This window comes from Gallinula chloropus (genome assembly GCF_964237585.1).
Source record: "Gallinula chloropus genome assembly, chromosome: 20".
NCBI classification, from domain to species: Eukaryota; Metazoa; Chordata; class Aves; order Gruiformes; family Rallidae; genus Gallinula; species Gallinula chloropus.
Window position 1 is genome coordinate 10953378 of NC_140105.1, and position 21153 is coordinate 10974530.

Below are 21153 nucleotides of genomic sequence, written 5' to 3' on the forward strand. Positions count from 1 at the left end.
TATTCTTTGTCCCTAGTTTCCAACCCAGATCTCATTTGTGCAGCCCACAAACCCATTACCCCATCAACTCTTCATGTCCTATCTTGGATATACTGTTGTATTTAAGCAGCTGCCTGCTGGCAGTCTGGGAATTTTGAGTACCTCTAGTAACATGTAGACACACTTGTCTTTAGGTGACACACATATTCATAAACAAACCCAGAAATAATCTAGAGTTAAAGGGAGAGAGGTGAAACATTCAAAAGAATAAAAATGTGAGGCTAAGACAGACAGAAGTAAGTAAACATGCTGAAAGGAAGGGGCACAGAAGACATGAGACCTGATTTTAGGAGCACAGAAGTATGGCTGTACCATGTTGTATTACACCTTATTTCTTTACAAAGAAAGGCCAGAGGCACCTCATTAATAATAAAGCCCAAGGAAACACCTCTCCCTACACCAAAGAAAGTGAATTTAAGATGTAAAAGCATTTAATAAATTGGAATCAAACCAGCAGAGGTTGTTGTCCATTTTGGAGCAAAACCTACGTAAAAAGATATTCAGAACATTTCATTAGCATTTCAGTGAATTAATGGTGCCCAATACATTCAGTTACTGTGAACTCTGCAAAACAGGATTCAATAAAAACCTGTGCCATTCCCACTGTGATAACACCCAGAGGTGCTAACCAAAATAAACCAAGACTTCCCCAGTACACAGTACTCTGCAGTGTTTCCAGTTCAAAGGAATATAGAACTTCAGCAGGCAGCATTACACTTTGTTACTTACAGTTTGCAACAGATGTAGCATTCTAAAGCAACTATTTAGTAACAACCATTCATTTTGGTACAGGCTGGGGGATGACCTACTGGAGAAGAGCTCTACGGAGAAGGACCTGGAGGTCCTGGTAGATGACAGGTTGGCCATGAGCCAGCAGTGTGCCCTGGGGGCTGAGAGAGACAATGGGATCCTGGGGGGCATCAGGAGGAGTGTGGTCAGCAGGTCACAGGAGGGGATCCTCCCTCTCGACTCTGCCCTGGTCAGGCCCCACCTGGAGTGTTGTGTCCAGTTCTGGGCTCCCTGCTATAAAAAGGACAGGGATCTCCTGGAGAGAGTCCAGAGGATGATGAAGGGCCTGGAGCATCTCCCCTGTGAGGAAAGGCTGAAAACACTGGGGCTGTTCAGTCTTGAGAAGAGAAGACTATGGGGGGGACCTAATTAATGTCTATAAGTATCTTATGCATGGAATGCAGGGGGAATTAGCCAGCCCATTTTCAGTGGTCTGTGGGGACAGGACAAGGGGCGATGGCTGCAAGTTGTAGCACAGGGAGTTCCACACCAACATGGGGAAGAACTTTTCCCCAGTGAGGGTGAGGGAGCCCTGGGACAGGCTGCCCAGGGGGTGTGGAGTCTCCTTCTCTGGAGATATTCCAGCCCCGTCTGGACACCAACCTGTGCAATATGAGCTGGGGAGCTGCTTTGGCAGGGGGGTTGGACCCAATTATCTCTCGAGGTCCCTTCCAACCCCTGTGATTCTGTGATGTTAAATGCATCAGGATTTCAGTAAATACATGGACAGAGAGCTGCAGAAACCTTCTCATGCAATACTCAGGCGCTGTGTGCTGGCTGTGCTTCCAACCATCCTCGGTTTAACAGGGTCACCTTCAGACTGCTGAGGAAGTACTAAAGGTTCCTAAACCAGTCACCTCCCTTTGCTTTCCCTTTCCCCACACATGGTCTTCTGACCTAGGAACAGCCAATACTGCATTCCTCTCTGCTAGTGACCATCTAAAAAGCAGCTATCTGACCTTTCAAACTGAGGCAGAGCAAGCACAGTAAAGAGAACTGTGCTCAATATTGGGGCTTCAGATTAACCAGAATTATTCAGAGAACCTGGTGATTTCCTCACTAAAATAAGTGTACTGGTTTGGCAGTAAGCATCCCTGCATGGGAAAGAACCTGCAGCTAAAAATCAAAGCACTGTTAAGTCCCTTTACACTCAAAAAGCATAGGTGTGGCTCTTATTTAATTTGATCAAGTCAAACTTGTTCTGTCTTCACCAGCAAACACAATTTCAATAGGTGTAAGTATGCCAGTGACTTCTTTCAACCATGAATCTTGGTAGGAGGACAATTTTTAAAGGTATTTTTTCCTTCAATGATACAACTAAATCCAACACAGAAAACCTCCAGGAAGAAAACTGAGATTGCAGTTTCACTTTTATTTCTTTGAAGTTTGTTAGTGTGCTTTGAAGAACTGTCTTTGAAACATGAACAAATGTTTTGTTTTCTTTAAAACTGAGTATCTGAGAAAGCTATACAATTGACAAACGTGTGATCAAACCAACACAGAGAAACAGACACTTACATGTGAATTAGAAAAACTACCAATCAAATGAATCCTGGTTACAACCAATATTACCAATACAAACATCCAAGCATCAGTGGATAGTAAAACACCCTATCGTTTTCCCCAGTTGATCACAAAGTTTTCCACATATCTATATTTTTTCCAGACACCCTGAATTAATCTTAGCATAATGACCTACCTCTGTGTGTCTTGAATGAAGTGCATTGTATTCTTTCTTGAGTTCTGCCTCCCTCTCCTCAAGTCTGCTAACTGAAAGAAGAAAAATTTAAAAAAGGAATTAAAATTCAATTCAGAGTTCTAGTACATGAGAGTGTGACTTGCCTAGGACTGGGCAACAGGTGAGAGTATTCTTAGTAGTGAAGAGCAAAGAGCAGGGGAAAAACCATACACAGCACGTTGGTTCTTGGGTTTTAAACTCTCAATGCTTGAGCTTCCCAAGTACATCAGCAATAGCACAATCTTACCATTTGCAGTCCTCAAAAAAACAAGTACTCTTTTCCCTAGCTGACTGCTAGGCCACTGAGAGGAGATTTTTACATCCAAGGACAGCTCAGTGCTCACACCAGCCAAGACCGTTTCACACGCGCACATGGAACGTGGGAAAAGGCAGAAGCCACATCACTAGACTCAAGCTCAGATGAGAGCTGTGAGCTCCAGTTAAAGTACTACCTTGGTTTTGTTCTAGAAAACCAGGCATAATCTCCAGAGGTGTTTAACTAGGTCAAACAAAACAAAGCTATTTAAAAATACCTTGAAGTCATATGTTGTGGTACAGAAATTAAGGCTTCTTCTGGCATTCACCCATATTCCACTGAGTATTAAGGCAATAGATTCAGGGAAAGAAAACACACAGATATTTCTGAAGGTATTCCAAGAAATTAAAAATAGATTTAGCAGGTTTAATGGAACTTTAAACATGGCATTCATATTAAGAGGAGATGAGCAGGAATAAACTACGCAATTACTTTGCAGAAAACTGAAGAGAATTCAGAATTCCCTCACACAACTGATTCCTTCCAATCAAACAAATCATTTTTTTGATGCCTAGATGTGAATTCCGTGGGTTTATGTAGTTTTGAGCATGATACCCATGCAATATAAGCCTGTGTTTCAAGTTCTGTAACTGTGCTTCTCTTACTCTACTTGTCATGTTTAAATACCCCTGGGAAACATCAAATTTATAGTTACTCATCTCCAGAGACTCATTGCCAGATATACATTATCCTAAGACAAATGCCAGTATCTTCTCTGCCATGTGCACATTTCAGTCTTCTGAAAATTAATTCTCAATACAACATTCCATTTCTTTTTGCTCCATAGAGCTGTATCTTGGCACAGTATTTTATCACAAGTCAAATCAAATTTAAAAAAAAATTAAAATATCTTTGCCAGAGTCGAATGCTGGAACCAAAACACACAATTGTCTACTCAAATCTGTAAGCACTCTTAGCTCCTAATCTAATCTTGCTCTTATAAGAACATTAAGTTCCTTGACAAAACCTTTAGCACTCCACCTACTTGACCATAAGCATTACATCAAATTTTATTCATATTAATGCAAGATTGAATGGTTTCATTTTGGCACCGTTATCAGACTGAACAAGAGCTTTTTGGGCCAAGCAGCTCTAAGTGATGCACAAGTGTTTACAGCACAACACATACTGAAATATATTTCACAGCACAACGCATAGGTAATGTATTTTCGAGATGCAATACAGGACATAAACCATATGGAATGAATGGAAGACTTTGGTTTATTCATTTTAGGGACCAGATGTTTTCGGGCTGCTCATACATTCCAAGGGAGGCTGTATGGAAGCTTGTTCTAAGTGCTGACAGAAACAAATGTCAGAATTTATAGTTACAAAGTGTGACATGACAAACCACGTTTTATCCACTTTCCTAGACTGACAGGTATTCCAGTCAGAAGTAATTGCATTGCACAGCTGGTGACCATCAGAACCATCCTGTCAATAACCAGTGAGTAGCCACAAGGCAGAGCTCAGCTTTAGCTACCCACACCCCATCCAGCCACGGGGCTGCTCACTCCCAGCTCCACTGTCCCAGGACTTCAGGTTTCAGTTTCCAGCACCTCTCCCTTTTCCCCACACACTGAGGGCCTGGTAACCTTTCTGCTGTGCTAAACCTGCTTTAGAACAGGTAAATAGCCTGGAGATGATGAAGAGCAAACTGCATGGCTAATTGGCTTTGTGCTTTATGAAACCTGCTCCCTCCCCTAGAAACAGCGATCAGGGCAGACAGCCCTGCCACAGCTCAGCACCCACACGGACACCCTCTGCAATGCTGCTGATCCTCACTGGACACCAAAGTCATGGTTCAATGTGGCCTCACCAGCAACCTGTAAAGAAGCCACATCAATGCCCCCCAACATTGTTCAGTACACTCATGTCTAGTCAGGGCACCCAACGCTGCCTCCTAGAGATTTAATTTTACCCACTGAATTCCAGGAAGAGTTTTTGACACAGTGCACTTAATGAAGAGTAGCATCACATTATGTGTTACACCCTCCTCTGTAGCTACCCATAACTGACCTTGTTGAAATCCACAAAAGCATTCCCCATTGTTATGGATAAACACACCTTCACAACAGTAGAAGTTCCATAACAAAGCACCCTTTCTCCTTCTATGGTCTAATTTTGAACAGTTCCTCAAGTCATAGAAGACAGATGTGGGTACTGCATGGTCAAGGGGGATATCCCTGTTAAATCTGATCACTGTTTTTGTTACATACAAAGGTTAAGCAAAGATGAAGACCCTAGAAGGTGACATAATTGACCTTCAGCATTTTCTTCTGGAAGTCACTTCAAGCTGTGTAACAAGTTACAGTCCTACAGTTGGAAGTGTCAGTCAAAAGCAGATGTACACCAATTTTATATACTCTCAAACACCATGTTAACAGTCTTCAAAAGGTTCTTCCAATACCAGCAGGATGATGCACACTGGAAATCTATTCTACCCAAAATGTGTCTGCCATCAAAGACAAGATGTTGAGAACCAACAAACAGAACATGCTTCATTTTTCCAGGTAAACACTGTGGAAGAAAACAGATATTCCCTGAGGACTGGAGATCACCACAGACTTGAAAACAGAAGGTATTTGAACCTAGTGAAGAACAGCCAGTAGAACTCTGAGGAAGGCTTCCAGATTCTTGCCCCAAAACCTTGGAAAAACTTAAGTCACTATTAAAGGTACAATCCTATCAGCAGTAACAGGAAACTAAATGGGAGAGACAAATAAAATGCCTTCCACTGGCACCCAGAAGTATATTTAAAACCAAATTGTCACCAGTTCCATTCTACTGCAGCAGCACACAAAAGAGTGGAAGTCTGGCACCCCCCTGATAGCATCCCCCAAGGGGAACAGAGCTGGGCACTGGCAGCCAGACAGTTCCCATCATTTTGGCTTATCAGTACAAAAAGCTCCTCTGATGTTTCAGTTTAAGGCTTTTTTCCACTAAAATGTCAAATTCTTAATGGGTATATGAAAGCCATTTGATGATATACATCCTAACAGCAAAATACCCATTGTCTCTGTTGCAATATGTCTTTATAAAGCCATTATACCCTTGTTGCATCATGGCAGGTACTATGTTGCAAGATAACACTTTAGTAAGATATTACACGTACAAAATATAATACAGACCAAAAAGCTCCACTACACATGGTTACAAGACCACATGGAAAAATTTCAAAGGTCTTCCAGCATCACAAGGATGAACACAAGACACAAATATTCTAGTATTTTAGGCTGATAAGAAAGCATCCCACTGGAACACCACCACAAACTCACACCCAAGGTCCACCTGCAACCTTCTCCTGCGCTATCAACAGATTCAAGGACCTGAAGTACCAATCCTCACCAAAGTCCACTCAAATCAAACCAATCAAGCTTAAAAATAGGAGATTAAATATAGCAAACTGGAGAGAAGCCTTTGGAGGTTCTGCTTCCTAACAGAATTATGAAGAATTAGGCAGCAAAGCTGCCCCCCCTGCCTATTCAAAAATCAGAGCTTACCTCCCAAGTCTGATGGCTTTTACCAAGTTTGGAACACCCTCCATCTGTATGTTGTCCTCTGCCTCAAACTGCTGATAAGCCTGAGGGGGAGAAAGAGAAACAAACCTGCTAGAATGCCAACTCCAACCAGTATGATGCCTTCAAGAGGAATTAAAAATTCCTGCCACAGAAGCCAGGACAAAATCCAGCTCATTAACAAGCCTTTCCTAGCACTAAGACTATCTGATGGCTCTCCTGACAGATTTCATCCAGCTCCATTCCTAAAAGCAGGTCCTGTAACAATGATAAGATACAGCTCAAGCATAAATCCATCCCATGATACAACAGGGCCTTGTGACCCATGAAGAAGTTACCAAAGAACAGACACATCAACCACACACTGAAAGAGGGACCAAAGCCATCAAACAAGTATTTAACCTGAAGGCTTAAGACCTTCCAAGCAGCTCTTTCCACTGTAAGCTATAGGTCTAGTTCTCAGTTTAAGTAGTAGGGGTACCTTCAGTTATGAAGATAATTGAGCTGTCAAGAATGCTGTGCTGACAGCAGATATCAACACATACAGCTGCATTGTCTTACCCTGATACTTCTGGGCTTCAAGTATCCACTCTGACACATAAATCACTAAGTTATCACCAAAGACCTGACATAAAACTTCTAAGGAGATTTTTTAAATGTTCTGCTACAACCATTTAATCTAAAGACAACCACACGCCAGGCAATGCCTCACAAAGTCTGAGAGCCAAATGAACAAGGATCTATACAAACCAACCTCTCCCTAAAATCAAGTTTAAAACAATCATTTGGACCTCAAAGCAACTTCGTGCCTAGTCTCTGGCCAGAACCGTGTTTCACTGAGAGGAGTTTGGATTCATTGACTGTGCTGGAAACAGCAGGATTTACACCTTTACACTTTTAGCTAATGAAGCAAGTAACTTTTTGAGAAAAAAGGCAAAGTCAGTAGGAACACAGAAGTTCCAGCAGACTGCATTTGTTTTTAAAGCCAGATAAGCAGTGACAAGTCAGGAACATGAGTCATTTAAAGCCCATTTTGTTCATCACTGTAATACTGGCAGCAACAGAATGATTAGAGCAATCAAACTCCAGCACCTACACCACTAGCACAGTATTTTATAAAGTATATGAGCAGTTAATTATACGCCGCTGGATTTCAACCTCCTCTCACCACCTTTGTTCAGGTGTATTAATAGATGAGTTTAAAGCAGGCCAATGACTGCTCACATTTTCTACTCCATTTTATCCCAGCCTGCAGCCTTGCAGCAGGACCTGGGCGCTCTGAGCTCCTGTTCCCCCTGCTCCATCTAGTGGAGTGCACATTCCCACGTCGCGCTCCAGAAACGGCACCTGCCCGGGGAACAAGCCCATGGAGGTGAGAAATAGCTGCACTGAGGGAAGAAGCAGCAAACCCTAAGCTCCAAATTTGTTAATCAAGATATAGAGGAAGTCAAGCTGCTTTGTTCCTTCTTTGTTGGAAATCATATTGGTTCTGCTGTTCTCAGCCTTTCAAAGACACACAGGAACAATCCAGCCACTCAACAAACCTTTCCAACTTCTCTCTAGGTCTATTGAGAAGCTTTCTTGTATTCCTCAGAATAAACACTACAGTTGAGCCATACCTAGAAACAGCATTACTGACAGATGTATTTCCTGCCAGTTTAGTTATTCACGTCATCATGTGTACCAATACACAAGTCACAAGCCCCATCTCAAAACAACATTAAGCTTCACAACTGGAAGTTCGTATTAGGATCTCCTTGTTAACTAGGCTGGTCCGTGTGAAACTGCTGCTGCAGGTCTAGGTAGGGAAATATCTATGTCTGGAGCACTGAGGAGCTCAGATGAAAATAAAATACCAAATAAATGAACATCCCCAGAAGATTCACAACAGAACCTCCTCTTGCATTTTCTCCTGAAGCCAGTGAAAGCCCTTGTTCTGTTTAGCTACCAAGGAAAACAAATCTGCATGTTTTTAGGTCAGCTGCCAAAATGTTTGTCTCATATCCCAAATAAAACCTACAGCAAGCAGTATCAATTGCTGCATGATGTCACCTGATGTGGGCAATAAAGCCATCCTAGTTACGTCACAACATTTGCAGCTCTGAAAACTAAAAGGAGTTTGTTTGTTTTCTTTTTAACATATGTGGTTTTCCACAAATATAATCCAACTTGAGCATAAACTACAAGGCTAAAGTTTCATAAACTGAGGTATGGAAACATATCCGTGCCTTGGTTCTGCTGTCAAATGCAGCATGTTACCTCAGTTGTACTTTAGCACTAAGCAGATCCAGAAAAGGAAGAGAGTCTTTCAACTCCCACAGCCTACCACCTCCATCACAAAGCATGTCAACTACACAGACATTGTGTTTTTCAGATTCCCTCATAAATAAGTTACCCTGAGAATGATTCCTCCAGAAAGTATACTCCAAAGCTGTCCCGTTCCTGTAGTAAGTCAGAATACACCACAGTGTATTCTTACAGCCTGTAATACATAAAAGACTGACATTCCCAGAAAGGGAGGCAAGAAAGGGAAGTAAATTAAAGCTTTGTAGCCTCCCTTTCCCCTGAACTCAGTGGCACATTATGTGAGCACAGAGAGGCACCTGCCCCTTCTGGTAACTGGAGACGGGCAATACCCAGGGCTGCATCACGCGCCCTCCCAGAGCGGCGCTGGACAAGCGAGCTGCAGGTCGCTGGTACGAGTTGTGACCGCTCCGAGCGCCTGGCTTTACAGATTCAAAGGTGACATCTGAAACCTTCTAATGCTGCAAACTAATCACAGGCAAAGCTAGGGGTCCCACCACGGTAAAGACTGGAAGCAATGTGGAAGTCAGGCTTATTCAAGCTCTTGTAGGAAGCGTTTTAAGATTCTATCAAAGGCTGGTGGCTGCCTCAGACCCATTATGGAAGCATCAGGGTTTTTAAAACTGGCATTTCCATGCTTGGTTCATCTCACAATATTCAGAGGTGCCCTCTGCTGCTGAGAGACAAAATAACCTGTGGAAGTCTAGTCAAATCAAACAAAGGCATTTGCTCACATTGAAAGCGTGTGTGTTCATGCTGAACACCAGCAGCAAGAGCTTCCGAACACTCTGCCTGTACCAACCTCATCCCTCTGTGATATTTAACTTGCTTCAGCTTCCACAAGCCACAGGCCCCAAGAGCACTGGCAGTGCCTTTCCCCCCACTCCCTGCCCAGGTAATGCTGACAGCAAACACGAGGGCAGGGGCAAACCACAGAAAGTTACACGGAAGAGCAGCAGTGCAAAATGAGACAAGGACTGGGATCACAGGCTGGAGCCAGAGCGCTGCAGCCTGCACTCAAACAGAAGTCACAAGCCCTTATACCTTTGTTCTCCTTTAAGCAGTTGTAAAGTTCACCAAAATATCCCAGGATGCAACCTGTCACATCATTTTTTGGCAGCAAACTATTTAAACAACTACCACAACCCACCAATCCCAGGGTCAAGTGCTATCAGTTTTGCAAGAGTGGTAACTCAACGTGCATCTGTCCCTGCTGCTCAGGATTGCATCATCTATTGTGGCTCACAATCCTCCCAGCAGTGTCACCAGGCCACGCAATCATCTCTCCCTCTTCCCTCCCTCCTAAAAAGGACAGAGCACAGGAGTTCACTCATCTAGGAGAAAGCTGACAGAAACTGATTTATTTTGTAATGCAGGGACAAAAAAGTCAGTGAACCACAGGAACTTAGTGGATAACACAAAGTAAGCTTCTTACTTCACTTCTTTCAGATGGCAGATTTATTCCACCCCTGTTGGTTGGCTGCATGGCTATGGATGTAATCCCACCTGATAAATTTCTTTATTTTGACAATCACTGAGCCTGCAAAAACAAGCACTTATAATTCAGGACAAAGCTATGAGCACTTATAATTCAGGACATAAAGCTAGAGCCATTTTAGCTGGCATACATGTCTAAGCACATACAATCATGCTGAACCTTACCATGTACCTGAAGAGTTGCCCTCTCCCAGGGCTAACCAGTCTTCACTAAACACTCAGGATAGGCAACGTTCATGGGAACAAGTCGAAACTGTTTATCAGAGGGAACTTGTTCTCACACACACTGCTTATTTGAGGAGAAACCCAGATAGCAGAGGAAGTACTCTACCAGAACCAAAAAGCCTTGTAGTTAAAGTATTACATGGGATTGTATCTTCCTTGTATCAAACCTTGTTGCTATGTCAGGCTCTATACTCCGACCCAAAAAAGCAAAGCCAGTTTGTACTTGCTTACTCGCTCTGTGCCAGGCCTTTGCAATCCCCATGATCAAGGAGAACACTGCTGCTATTTTGAACACAGCTCTGGTGAGAGCTGGCAGCACCACACACTAATGTAACTGCACAGACAACAGCATAGGAAATAGAGGAGAAAAAGCATTATTGCTACAAGACCTGTAGCCACATCCAGTGAATTCAAGTGACTCATTGGGACGTTTGGTATCACAGGACATATACATTGTATAAAACAGAAAACAAAGTAATGCAGAAGAGTTGGACTACTTCAAGAATCCATTCCCTAGTATGGTTTTCACACCCTAGAAATTTAGCTCACTAAAAGCAGTTCACTTGCATAACAGTCATCAGGTGTTCAGCAACCCTGCTCCCGGCCCCTTTGATCTTGCTCTGCATCAGCAGCATGTCACATTTCCTAAGAGTCTTTCATGTGGTCCCAGACAAGTTATCAACCCAAATCCTAAGCAAAGCTCCACGTTCAACACAGCTCTATTGTTTCTCCAAAGTTAAAATTTTTGCTATCACAAAAGGGTTTTCCCCAATATAAGATTTTGGAACTCTAAGTCCATGTTCTAACACCAAAACTTGATGCTGTATGAGAACGGTTTCACTAACATTATTTCTTACAAAAAAAGTAGTTCTGGCCAACATTCAGTGGTTCCACTGCAACAACAGAGGTTTGTTTGGATTTTCTGGGGTTTGGTTTTTTATATATATATATATTTTTTACACAATGTAATTAAAAGCTTAAAAAATCTTACATACATGTTTTTGACAGCTTAATATGCAAGGCAGAAAATAAAGAGAGAATACCATAGATTGGCAGAACAATATGAATTGGCATTCTATGTGGCAGTACATAAGCCCAGTCTCTGAAACTCCAGGTATAATGCCACATACACAGCTGAGAATCCAAACTAATTTTTTTTGTGTGCAAATATAGTTAAATATACAAATTATTAACAGAAAAAGCAATGGTATATATGATCTGATGCAATCTCAGTGTCATAATCCTATTGTCAGAGCACAGGGTTTCCCATTACATGTTGTTTGGGCTGTGGGCTCAGAGCACAGGCCTTCTGCAAACAGTGTCCTTTGTTACCAAAACAGACCACTCTGCTCTTGCTCCAGTGTTTTCTTTTCCCTTCTGCTGCTACTTTTAAACACACACCCACTTCCATTCACAGCAATCATGACATTTTGACACAAGTCTCTACAATGTTTATGGTTATCCATTTTAGTTTGACTTATCTAAAAAGATGAACTGGAAATCAACCATCCTGGTTTCCAACAGAAAAAGCCCAAATGTTCCTCCATCACTGGACAGAGAATATTTTAACTGCAACAGACCTGAAGTATGTGCCTCCAAGAGTTGCCAACAGCATCCTAAACCATTCAGATTTCAGAAGGATTCAGGTCTGCATGTCACCTACATTAATCTTAACACTGATGCACTAATACTGAGGCTCAATGGTGACACTGAAAATTAAACATTAAGTTGAAAAAAAGATACTTGTAACTTGTTACATTTTGGGCAGGAGAAGTGGCTGAGTAGAAATGAAGGAATTGTGAAAGGGGATTTTTGACAACTGGCATTCTGCTTTTAGAAGCTGAACTTAGCTCAGTCTTATCAGGCTTGATACAATCTTCCTTTACATTCCTGCATGGCCCAGCAATAAAAGCTGTGTATCAGTTGATAGCCACGTTAGTCTTATGTCAACAGAAGTTAGCTTAGAAGCTTGACAAAATGTTTATGTTTATTCATATTGATCATTATTTCCACACTGTGCTACAAAGGTTAAATGAAAACAAACCCCATAACCTTCACTGCATGTTTAACAAACTCAGAGCAAAAAAAAATTAACCAATCATTAGCAGCACAGGTCTTTCATTTTCATTAGAAGTCTGTGGAAAGTTGAAACAAGAAGACTTCTGTAGGGTTTTTTTCCTCTACACTTTACCCAAGTAGAAGTAGAAAGATTGGTGATGGAGTTTCATGCAGTGACTATGTACCTGGATGACAAGTGGCCTGGGAAAATGTTTACACTGCAATATATTCACATTGCAACTTTCAGTATTTCAGGATAACTGATCATTGGGGTTTTTTTTCCCCCCAAACTTACACAAGTTTGTGAATTACATAGAACATCTCTAAAAGTGGAAATGCTTTTCTTCTTGTCCTACAAACACCAAATGCCTAGTAGAAACAATTCAGCAAACATACAGACACTGATAAGAATTCTCCCAGCAACACTTCCAAACCCAAATATTACATTTCTTTTTAGCACCAACAAGAGCTTAATGAGAAGACAGTTAGTTTATTTTATCATCACTAACAAGGACAAGATGCTAAACATGTAAACAGCATGGTCTAAATGGAAAACAAAACAAGGTAGAATACTGGACAAATCAGATGAGTCACAAGCTTCTAGTTTGTTTGCCTTAATTCTAAGGAAAACAGACTTGCACAAGAGTTAAACCTACTTATCTGTCAAAATACAGGAATCAGATAGCACAGATATTTAGTATATGTGTTATCATTTTACAGAACAGGATTTAAAATGCACTGATATCACTTTAAAGGGAGTGCAATATATTTTACTTACTTTGATCAGCATAGTTTTTTGCTTTTAGTTCAAGCTGTCGAGTTTGTGATTCTAGTGCTTCCACTCTGGTCTGCAAGTCCTTTTTCTCTTGTTCTTGAGAGTCTTCAAACTCAATGAATTTCTAAACAAAAAGAGTCAAGTTAGACTCACAATTAATTGCAGATTTTTTTTTAAAAAAATGCCTGAGCAAAGTTCTTTCTCCAGAAAGAAGAGATTTACAGTCACTCCTAGATTTGTTTTTAAAAATACTTTCACTTCAAGCAGCGTATAGGAAACAACAGACAGCCCTTCACAGCAAAGAAGGGTGCAAGCAGGTTTCCAAAAGAGCACAAGAGTTCTACAGCCCACATTTAACCATGTAGGATACCAACGATACCCCAGTCCAGTGTCTATCAGTCAAGCATCCCATCTAGGTTGCCCTGCATAAATAATCACTATCAACTAAATGTCAACTACTACAGAGGATCCTGCTTGGGACTAACAGAAATACAAACTATTTCCTTCTTTCCCAACTTCACACACTTGCCTGCCAGTGATGCACACAAATAGAGAGAGTCCTGGGACCCTCAGATTTGACTGGACATGTGTGATGTCCCATCCAGTGTAAAGCACGAAGGTATGAACAGGCCAGCAGCAGCCACAACCAAAATTATGTGCCATCTTTTCATTCTCAGCAAGTTGCTGTTGTTGTTTGATACATTACAAACTGCTCACAGGCTTCATCCAATGCTACAGCACTGCCTCCTATGACCTGCCAACTGCTTAAACAACAATTTATGGGTACTCTGCAATTCAGCTGATGATCATTCTTCTGCCACCCCAGTTTGCCAAAGCATCTCACTTAAAACATTCTAGATTCACTAATACATTATGTGTTTACATTTCACAACACTAAAATTATGAATTCCTCATTACAACAGCTTCAAAAACACTTTTTTTTTTTTGCTATTTTTCTTAAGAGGAAACTTCAGAACTCCAGTGTGCACTGGCAGCACAAAGAATGCTTCTAACAGCCAAAGACACCTTCTATCATGTAGTACTCTGTGCTGCACTGCAAAGAGAGGCAAGGCCATGAACACAGCTGACACAGAAGGCTCATCCTACAGAGAGGAGCCGCGTACCAGGAGCCTTCATGTAAAAACCCCAACAACCAACCACCAAAGCTGGGTCAGAAAGCAAGCTGCAGCTGGGTACCACATGGAAACAAGGAGACAGGAGGCAGCAGTTTAAATATAGGAATGCTACAGGTGATTTCAATATGGATTTTTCTCCTGTGTATTGCCAGGAAAACCTAGTGAAAACAGTACTTTGAGTGCTCACACACCAACTTGTAAGCTGTTACCAAGTTCTAAACTACACATTTTGTAGCTTTTACAAGAGCAGAAACTTGTAACCCTATGGAAAGGGCTTCAGTTCAGCAGGGTCACCAGAAGTTTTGCTTAAAAAAAAAAGTCTTGATATCTAGAAGCACATTAAAATCTAGGAAATGGAACAAGAGTTCCTTTCAGACAAGCTCTCCACAGCTATCACAGGACTGGGCATGGTGTTCATGTGACTGTGCTTGAAGCTAAACCACAAACCAATTGAGAAAGAGCTGACACTAGCCCAGGTAGGGCTGCTTTGGGTTCTATGAGTAAAGAGTTCTCCCCCTGCTTCAAAAAGACAGATGAGCAAAAAGTCTTTCTACCCCCTCAACACAAAGGTTTGGAGCATCAACTCCACAATGTAATACTGAAAAACCTGAACTTTTGTTTCATCTCTCCTCTGTAGGAAATGACACAAGAGCTTTGGCCCTTTTATATTAAAAGATTCAGGTCACATCTGGCTCACTCATTCTTAGCAGACTCCCTTTCTGAAAAGGGCCTTCAAAGTTTGACACAAATTTGGCACTGGGGCTAGGGACCAACATGGTTTGTTCAATTAAACATGGGAAAACATGAAAGAAGAATTATAAAACTGTAACATCTTTGTTTAGTTGCTTCTCTGATGACTTCACAAAGTCAGATGTCTCTCATAACTTGCAAAAGGCCAGCGACAATTATACTTCTGAACAAACAGCCGCTCGAAGCTATCAATGTCATTGTCACTCAGGAACTAAAGATAGATGTAATTCTGTATTTCCTCTCAAGTTCTTCAACTGAAACTACTAAAAGTGGCTTTGTATTAAATGGTTTCATTATTTTCCAATAGTTTACATGAACTTTAAGGTAAAGCTGAAGTTACTGCTCTTCAACATATTTTTATAATTAGAGCTGGATATGTTTTTCCCCCTCTGCTGAAAACTGTACCAGATCATCATGAACTGAGAGTACTTTAGACTTTGGATGTTTCTATTTGGTTTCATCTTTCCTTCTAGTGACCATGTTAAAACAGGCAGAGTCCCAGGAGACTGATTATCTTGTCCCAAACCTGTATGACTGTGATGGGAGGACTCATCAGATAAACCACCACTGCTGCCAAGGATAGGCTGAGCACCTATATAAAAGACTTATTTATATTGTTTAAAAGTATTTGAGTGCACTGTCAATGTGCAATAAATGCAGCAACATATGCAGGAACATGTTAGCCACTCACTGGGTACTGGATAGTCTCTTATTTCAACCCCAAGCTACTGGTTGCACAAAATATCAAGACAGACACTAAATAAAAAATTAAAGTGTCTAGCTTTCCTCATTTGAAGTGACATCCTGTCTAGGCCACAGAGCTGAGGCTGTGAGGGGCTTTTTGGCCATTTTTTTAAAAAAAAAAAGAGCTGAAGGCCACCAACACAACTTTGAAACCACCGGACCAAACACCACAAGATGACAGAAGATAACAGCTAGAATGATCCTTATAAGGTCATCTTGTTTCAAGGCTCTGATATTCAGTGTTGATGTCTGGATCCTAATTTGATATATAATAAGGTGTAATACAGGATATGATGCATGCATGTGCCTCCTTGCTGAAATCCAAGCCTGTGATACCTTCACAAACTATGTTTGGTAACTCCCATCTAATCCTTCCCGTTTTCTCCAGGCACTATCAGCTATGCCATTTCAGACAGACATTGGTCTAACCTGTTCTTAAAGAACACCAATAAAAAGTACTTCACAAATAAGATCCAGAAGTCTTTATGTAAGCAACTTTCAATCTTCTTAAAAGTTTACAACAATGATCACCCCAATAAACATGAACTCAGATGACACAATGGAAGAGCACAGCACACACATGGGGAGCTCTCTCTCATGCACACAATCATTTAATCACTGACACAGGACTAGCCAAATTAAACGTTTTTGTTTACTACATCTGTGTCATCTTCATTTCCTTGTGTTTTCCCATCACCTGATCCAGGTGCAACACTGACCATATCTGATGCCACGGTTCCACCTCCTCAGCAGATTTATTACCATATGATATGTACTTGGGAAACTTATCACAGCCATGCCAGCTTTTCAGCCAGTGGCATGTTCTTCCTGGAGTAGGTAGAGAAACATAATGACAAAGCCAACTCAGCTGGACTTAGTGTAGAGAAACATACACATAACTGAAAGCAACCTAGTAACTCTAACACTACTTTAGCAAGCTTTTGGTATAATGGGTCTCAATTTGGTTCTCTCTTAAATTCAAAGTACTGCAGAGTGTTTACTGAACACACAATGCTAAGGAAGAAAGTTAACTTTGGGAACAGTAAGAAAAGGCAGCCATTAAGGTCACACTGTTACCTGAACTAATTCTTGTGGTGGCAAACCCCTTTTTTATGGTTGCAGAAGCCATGGACACGTATTGAACAGCAGATTTCAGGAACAGCTTAACCCCACCAACAGCAGAAGAGCTAAAAGATGGTATCAGGCAGCCTGACACCACTAAGAGGAATAAAAGCACATGAAACCCCTTCTGCCAGCCACACACCCCCCTGCATGGAGCAGTACATTTGTACAGAAGTAACACTTACTAGCATATGAAATAGCAGAACCCCCAATCCTTCTTCCTCTCCCACTTCTTTGCAGCAGGGCAAGCTGCCTAACATTCACTAAGTGGGAAGATAAGTTATGCAGAACTGTAAGCAGAACAGCAGAATAGTTGGTTCCTCTATTTCCTTAGCTATATCACAAAACATATGACACAAAGTCAGACAAGTGACTCCACAGCCATTGAAAACATCATGCCCACTACCTAGAGCATTGAAAAGTAGGCCCAGAAGTTCTGAAATCATCTTTCTTTTCTAAAATCGCTATAGGAGAAACCCACAGGCAACACCTTTTGAGATGTTTCTTCAGTAACACTTTTTAGCTAGAGGAAATTAAAGAGGCAAATTAGGACAATGGTGTAAGGAGACTTCCATTCAAATAATAAACCATTAATATTCATCAAATGAATGCAAATAAAAATGCCTACAACAGCAGGCAGAAAGTCAAAGCTACAGTAGTTCAGAACTTCTGGCCAGTCAGAACAGATGATACAGGACAATGAACTCTGCAGCTCGAAACTCTCCATCTCGCTACCAGATGCCACAAGGAACCTCTGCCAGGCTGGGAAAGAAACACACCGAGATGGTAACTTTGTGTCCAAGAAAAGGAGTGGTACATTCCTGCACCCTGCTTTCCTTCCAGCCATGCTGCACCCATCAGATTAGCTCAGCGTTCACACAAATGGTCCAACAGTCAAGACTGAGTAAAACACATACCTGTCACAGTCACGCTGTGCCTTATCTACAGCTGACACTGTCACACACGTACAGCCTGACCTCAGCCCACAACAAAAACATCACCTTTGTCCTTACCATTGAAAAAACAGTCTTAGGTCTAACTGTAGCAGTAAGCTGTCTGGGAGCACAAGTACCAGTTTTGAAACTGCAGAATCCTCATGGCCTCAAGTTAATTTAGCACGACACAAAGAAATGGAGCTGGCAGTGAAGGACACCACCAACATCAGCACATGCAGCTCCTGAAAGCCACAGGAACACAGTTAACACCATATTCCATTCTGTCATATGGTTATGGTTTCTGTTCTGCTGCCCAAGGCTCGCTTCTTTCAATCTGGCAAACACTGCCTGTGTTTCAAGCCTGATCGATTTTCTCATGAAATAATCTGAAAATATTTATCAAGTCTCTTACTCTTTTAATAGAAATAAAATATGTTTTCTAAAAAAGCCTTTTCCAGGCAGCTTGTGTCAGAACTAGTGATTAAGTCTTTATGGCAATAGTCCCCAGCCAGAAGTCCATGAAGCACTGGAAAACAACTACATGCTTGACAAGAAGGATGAACAGTCCATGGGTCCTGGAGTTTGGGGGACAGGTTCACACCACATGACTTTGTGGCAAACTACTCAAGTCCTGGAACAATTTACAGATGTTTTTCACTTATAACCATGCTGTACACAAATATTTCTTCAGGGCTAACATTTTTCAAATCATTGTCTTCACCCTCAGTGCCATCATTTTTCTGATTTTTTTGGCAAATTTAGAAGGTAAACATAACCACAGAGATAAGCACAGGATGCCAAATCTGGAAACACACTTATAGGATGGCTTGTTCTATCACAGATAATGCTGTCAATCCAATTTCCTGGAGGAGTTTGGCGAGACAATGAACTGGAGGAAGTTATCCCTCACAGCGCTTTCTTCTGTGTCACTTTATAATCTCTTATGCTTTGCAAGCTTATTTACGCTGAAGTAATTCTTAGATATTTTTATTTCAACTCCTGCAGCACTAACCTGAGCCAGAGTTTATGCCGCTGAACAGTCCACACCACCTGTTGCTGACTGCAGCTTTTATGTTCTGGCTCTGCAGAGCTACAGTCTAGACAGCATGTATTTCCATAATTCTTGCTATGCTTCCGCATTGTTTTTAGTGAATACCCTCGACAGCGGATGGGAGATGGGCAATGCTCCTCCTGCCACGGCAGAAACCCGGAGGGAAAGCAAAGGAGTGGTGCAGTCAGCACATGGTTCCGTGCCTGCTCCGCAAAGCGGGGCTGTCCTCCTCTGGACCCGGGGACTGGGAGACCGGCGCTTCAAAGGAGTTAGCGGTAAGTCCTCCGGGAAGAGCCGGGCCCGGAGAGGGCTGGGGGGTCACACACGGCAGGGCTCCGCCAGCCCACCCGGCGCTGCCGCGGCGGCACGTACAGCCCCTCCGAGGCGCCGGCGGGGCAGGCAGGGTGGGCGCGCTCCCGGCCTTCCCTCCTCCCCGAAACACGCCGCGACCCAACCTCGTCACCCGGCGGCCCCTCCGACAGGAGCCCCGCCCGCAGCATTCCCTGCGCGGGAGCCGGCGGGAGCCAGGGCCGGGCCGCAGGGCACCCCCGGCCCAGGTACCGCAAGCACCCCTCCCTTGGCGACCCCGAGGGAGACAGCCCGGCCGCCGCCGAGGGCAGGAAGTCCTCCCGCCTCCACAGAGGAAGCCCGGAGCCGCCGCCCGCCTCGGGAACGGGCCCCCGCCCTCCACCGGCTCCGCTCCCGCCTCAGCCCCTGGGCCCGGCGCCCGCCCTCACCTCCTCGGCCTGCTTGCGCAGCGCCTTCTCCCGCTCGTACTGCGTGAGGAGCTGCTCGTTGTCGTCCCGCAGCAGCTCCAGCTCCACGCTGGTCTCCTGGCTGTGGGCGCACACCGAGTCCAGGTTCTCCAGGACGGCCACCACCAGCGGCATCAACTCGGCCACCACCTCCTCGTCGTAGCGCCCGATGAGCCGCTCGAACTCGCGGTAGATGGAGCCCGCCAGCCCCGACACCCGCTCCGACATCATGGCGGGGCCCGGGCCGCCGGGGTCCTCCTGGTACACCACGCCGTCCGCCAGCTCCATGGCTGCCGGCGAGCGCCTTCCCTCTCGGGGCCCGGCGAGGCGGCAGCAGCTCAGCGCGCTCCCGGCGCCTCCTCCTGCCTCTGCGGCGGGGCCTCGCCTGCAGCCCGGGCGAGCGGGAGGCGGGGAGGGGAGTGGGGGGGGCGGAGAGCGGCCCTGGCGCACGGCACTGACCTCACCCGCCGCGCCGGGGCGTGGCCGCCGCGTCATGCGGCAGGGGCGGGGTGAATCAGCCGCCCGCAGCGGCGCGGGGGGGGGCGGGGCTTGGCGGTGACGTCAGGGCGGGCGGTGGTGGGAGCGGCCGCGGGCCTGTCCCGGTCTCTCGCTCCTCACGCTCCGCGGGACGGGGATGGCGGCCGTTCCGGGCTCACCTGAGCGAAAGTCCAGGCGCCCGGCGAAGGGCTGCCGGGCCCTCAGGCAGGGCGCTCGCCTAAGAGGAGAGGCTCCGGCCCTGTCGGGGCCGGGAGGCGGCCGCTCGGGCGGCGGCACTGCGGGAAGGGGCTCCCTGCGGGGAGCCGGCCGGCCCATCCATCCCTGAGGCGGCCGGGAGCCCCGAGGGGCCGCGCAGTGAATCCGCACGGCTTTGGGTGCAGGAGTTCGGGAAGTGCCGGCAGTTCACGTAAAAAAGCCGTGTCATTTCTTGGCTGCCCCCGCAGAGCGTAAGGAGATCAGGTGGCTCCTTTCTGGGGTGACTGACGGAGCTGAAGCGAGATTTCAGCTCCTTGCAGCTCCCAGACCGCGCCTGGGGGACTCCTGGGGCTCATCTCGGAGAGCAGGAAGGCATCCTGTCTCCAGGGGCTCCAGATAAGGGTAGAAATCCCGTGTGATTAGCAATAACACAGCCTAGAAAGCATCTTCAACTGGCTAAGGGAGGTTGGTTTTCCTAGGATTGGGAACAGCAAGTTCCATAGAATCATAGAACCATAGAATGGTCTGGGTTGGAAGGGACCCCAAGGATCACAGAGCTCCAACCCCCCTGCCACAGGCAGGGACACCAACCTCCAGGCCTAGAGCTACACAAGGCTGCCCAGGGCCCCATCCAACCTGGCCTTGAACACCCCCAGGGACGGGGAAAATTCCGGATCATAAGTTTTGCCCTGGGAATCACATCAGCTG

At 44.3% G+C, this 21153-nt stretch overlaps 1 protein-coding gene across 2 annotated transcripts in view; it reads right to left on the reverse strand.

Annotated features, from left to right (window-relative positions):
• Positions 1 to 20040, reverse strand: part of SPAG9 (sperm associated antigen 9) — a gene marked incomplete at its 5' end in the record, with an annotated part of 64506 nt that extends 44466 nt beyond the window's left edge. For both annotated transcript variants that reach the window (XM_084273621.1, XM_084273620.1), the window contains 3 exons: positions 2528 to 2598; positions 13263 to 13383; positions 19735 to 20040. In XM_084273621.1, the coding sequence (XP_084129747.1) occupies positions 2528 to 2598; positions 13263 to 13383; positions 19735 to 20040 (498 nt within the window). The remainder of the gene's footprint in view (positions 1 to 2527; positions 2599 to 13262; positions 13384 to 19734) is intronic.
• Between the last annotated feature and the right edge of the window lie 1113 nt (positions 20041 to 21153).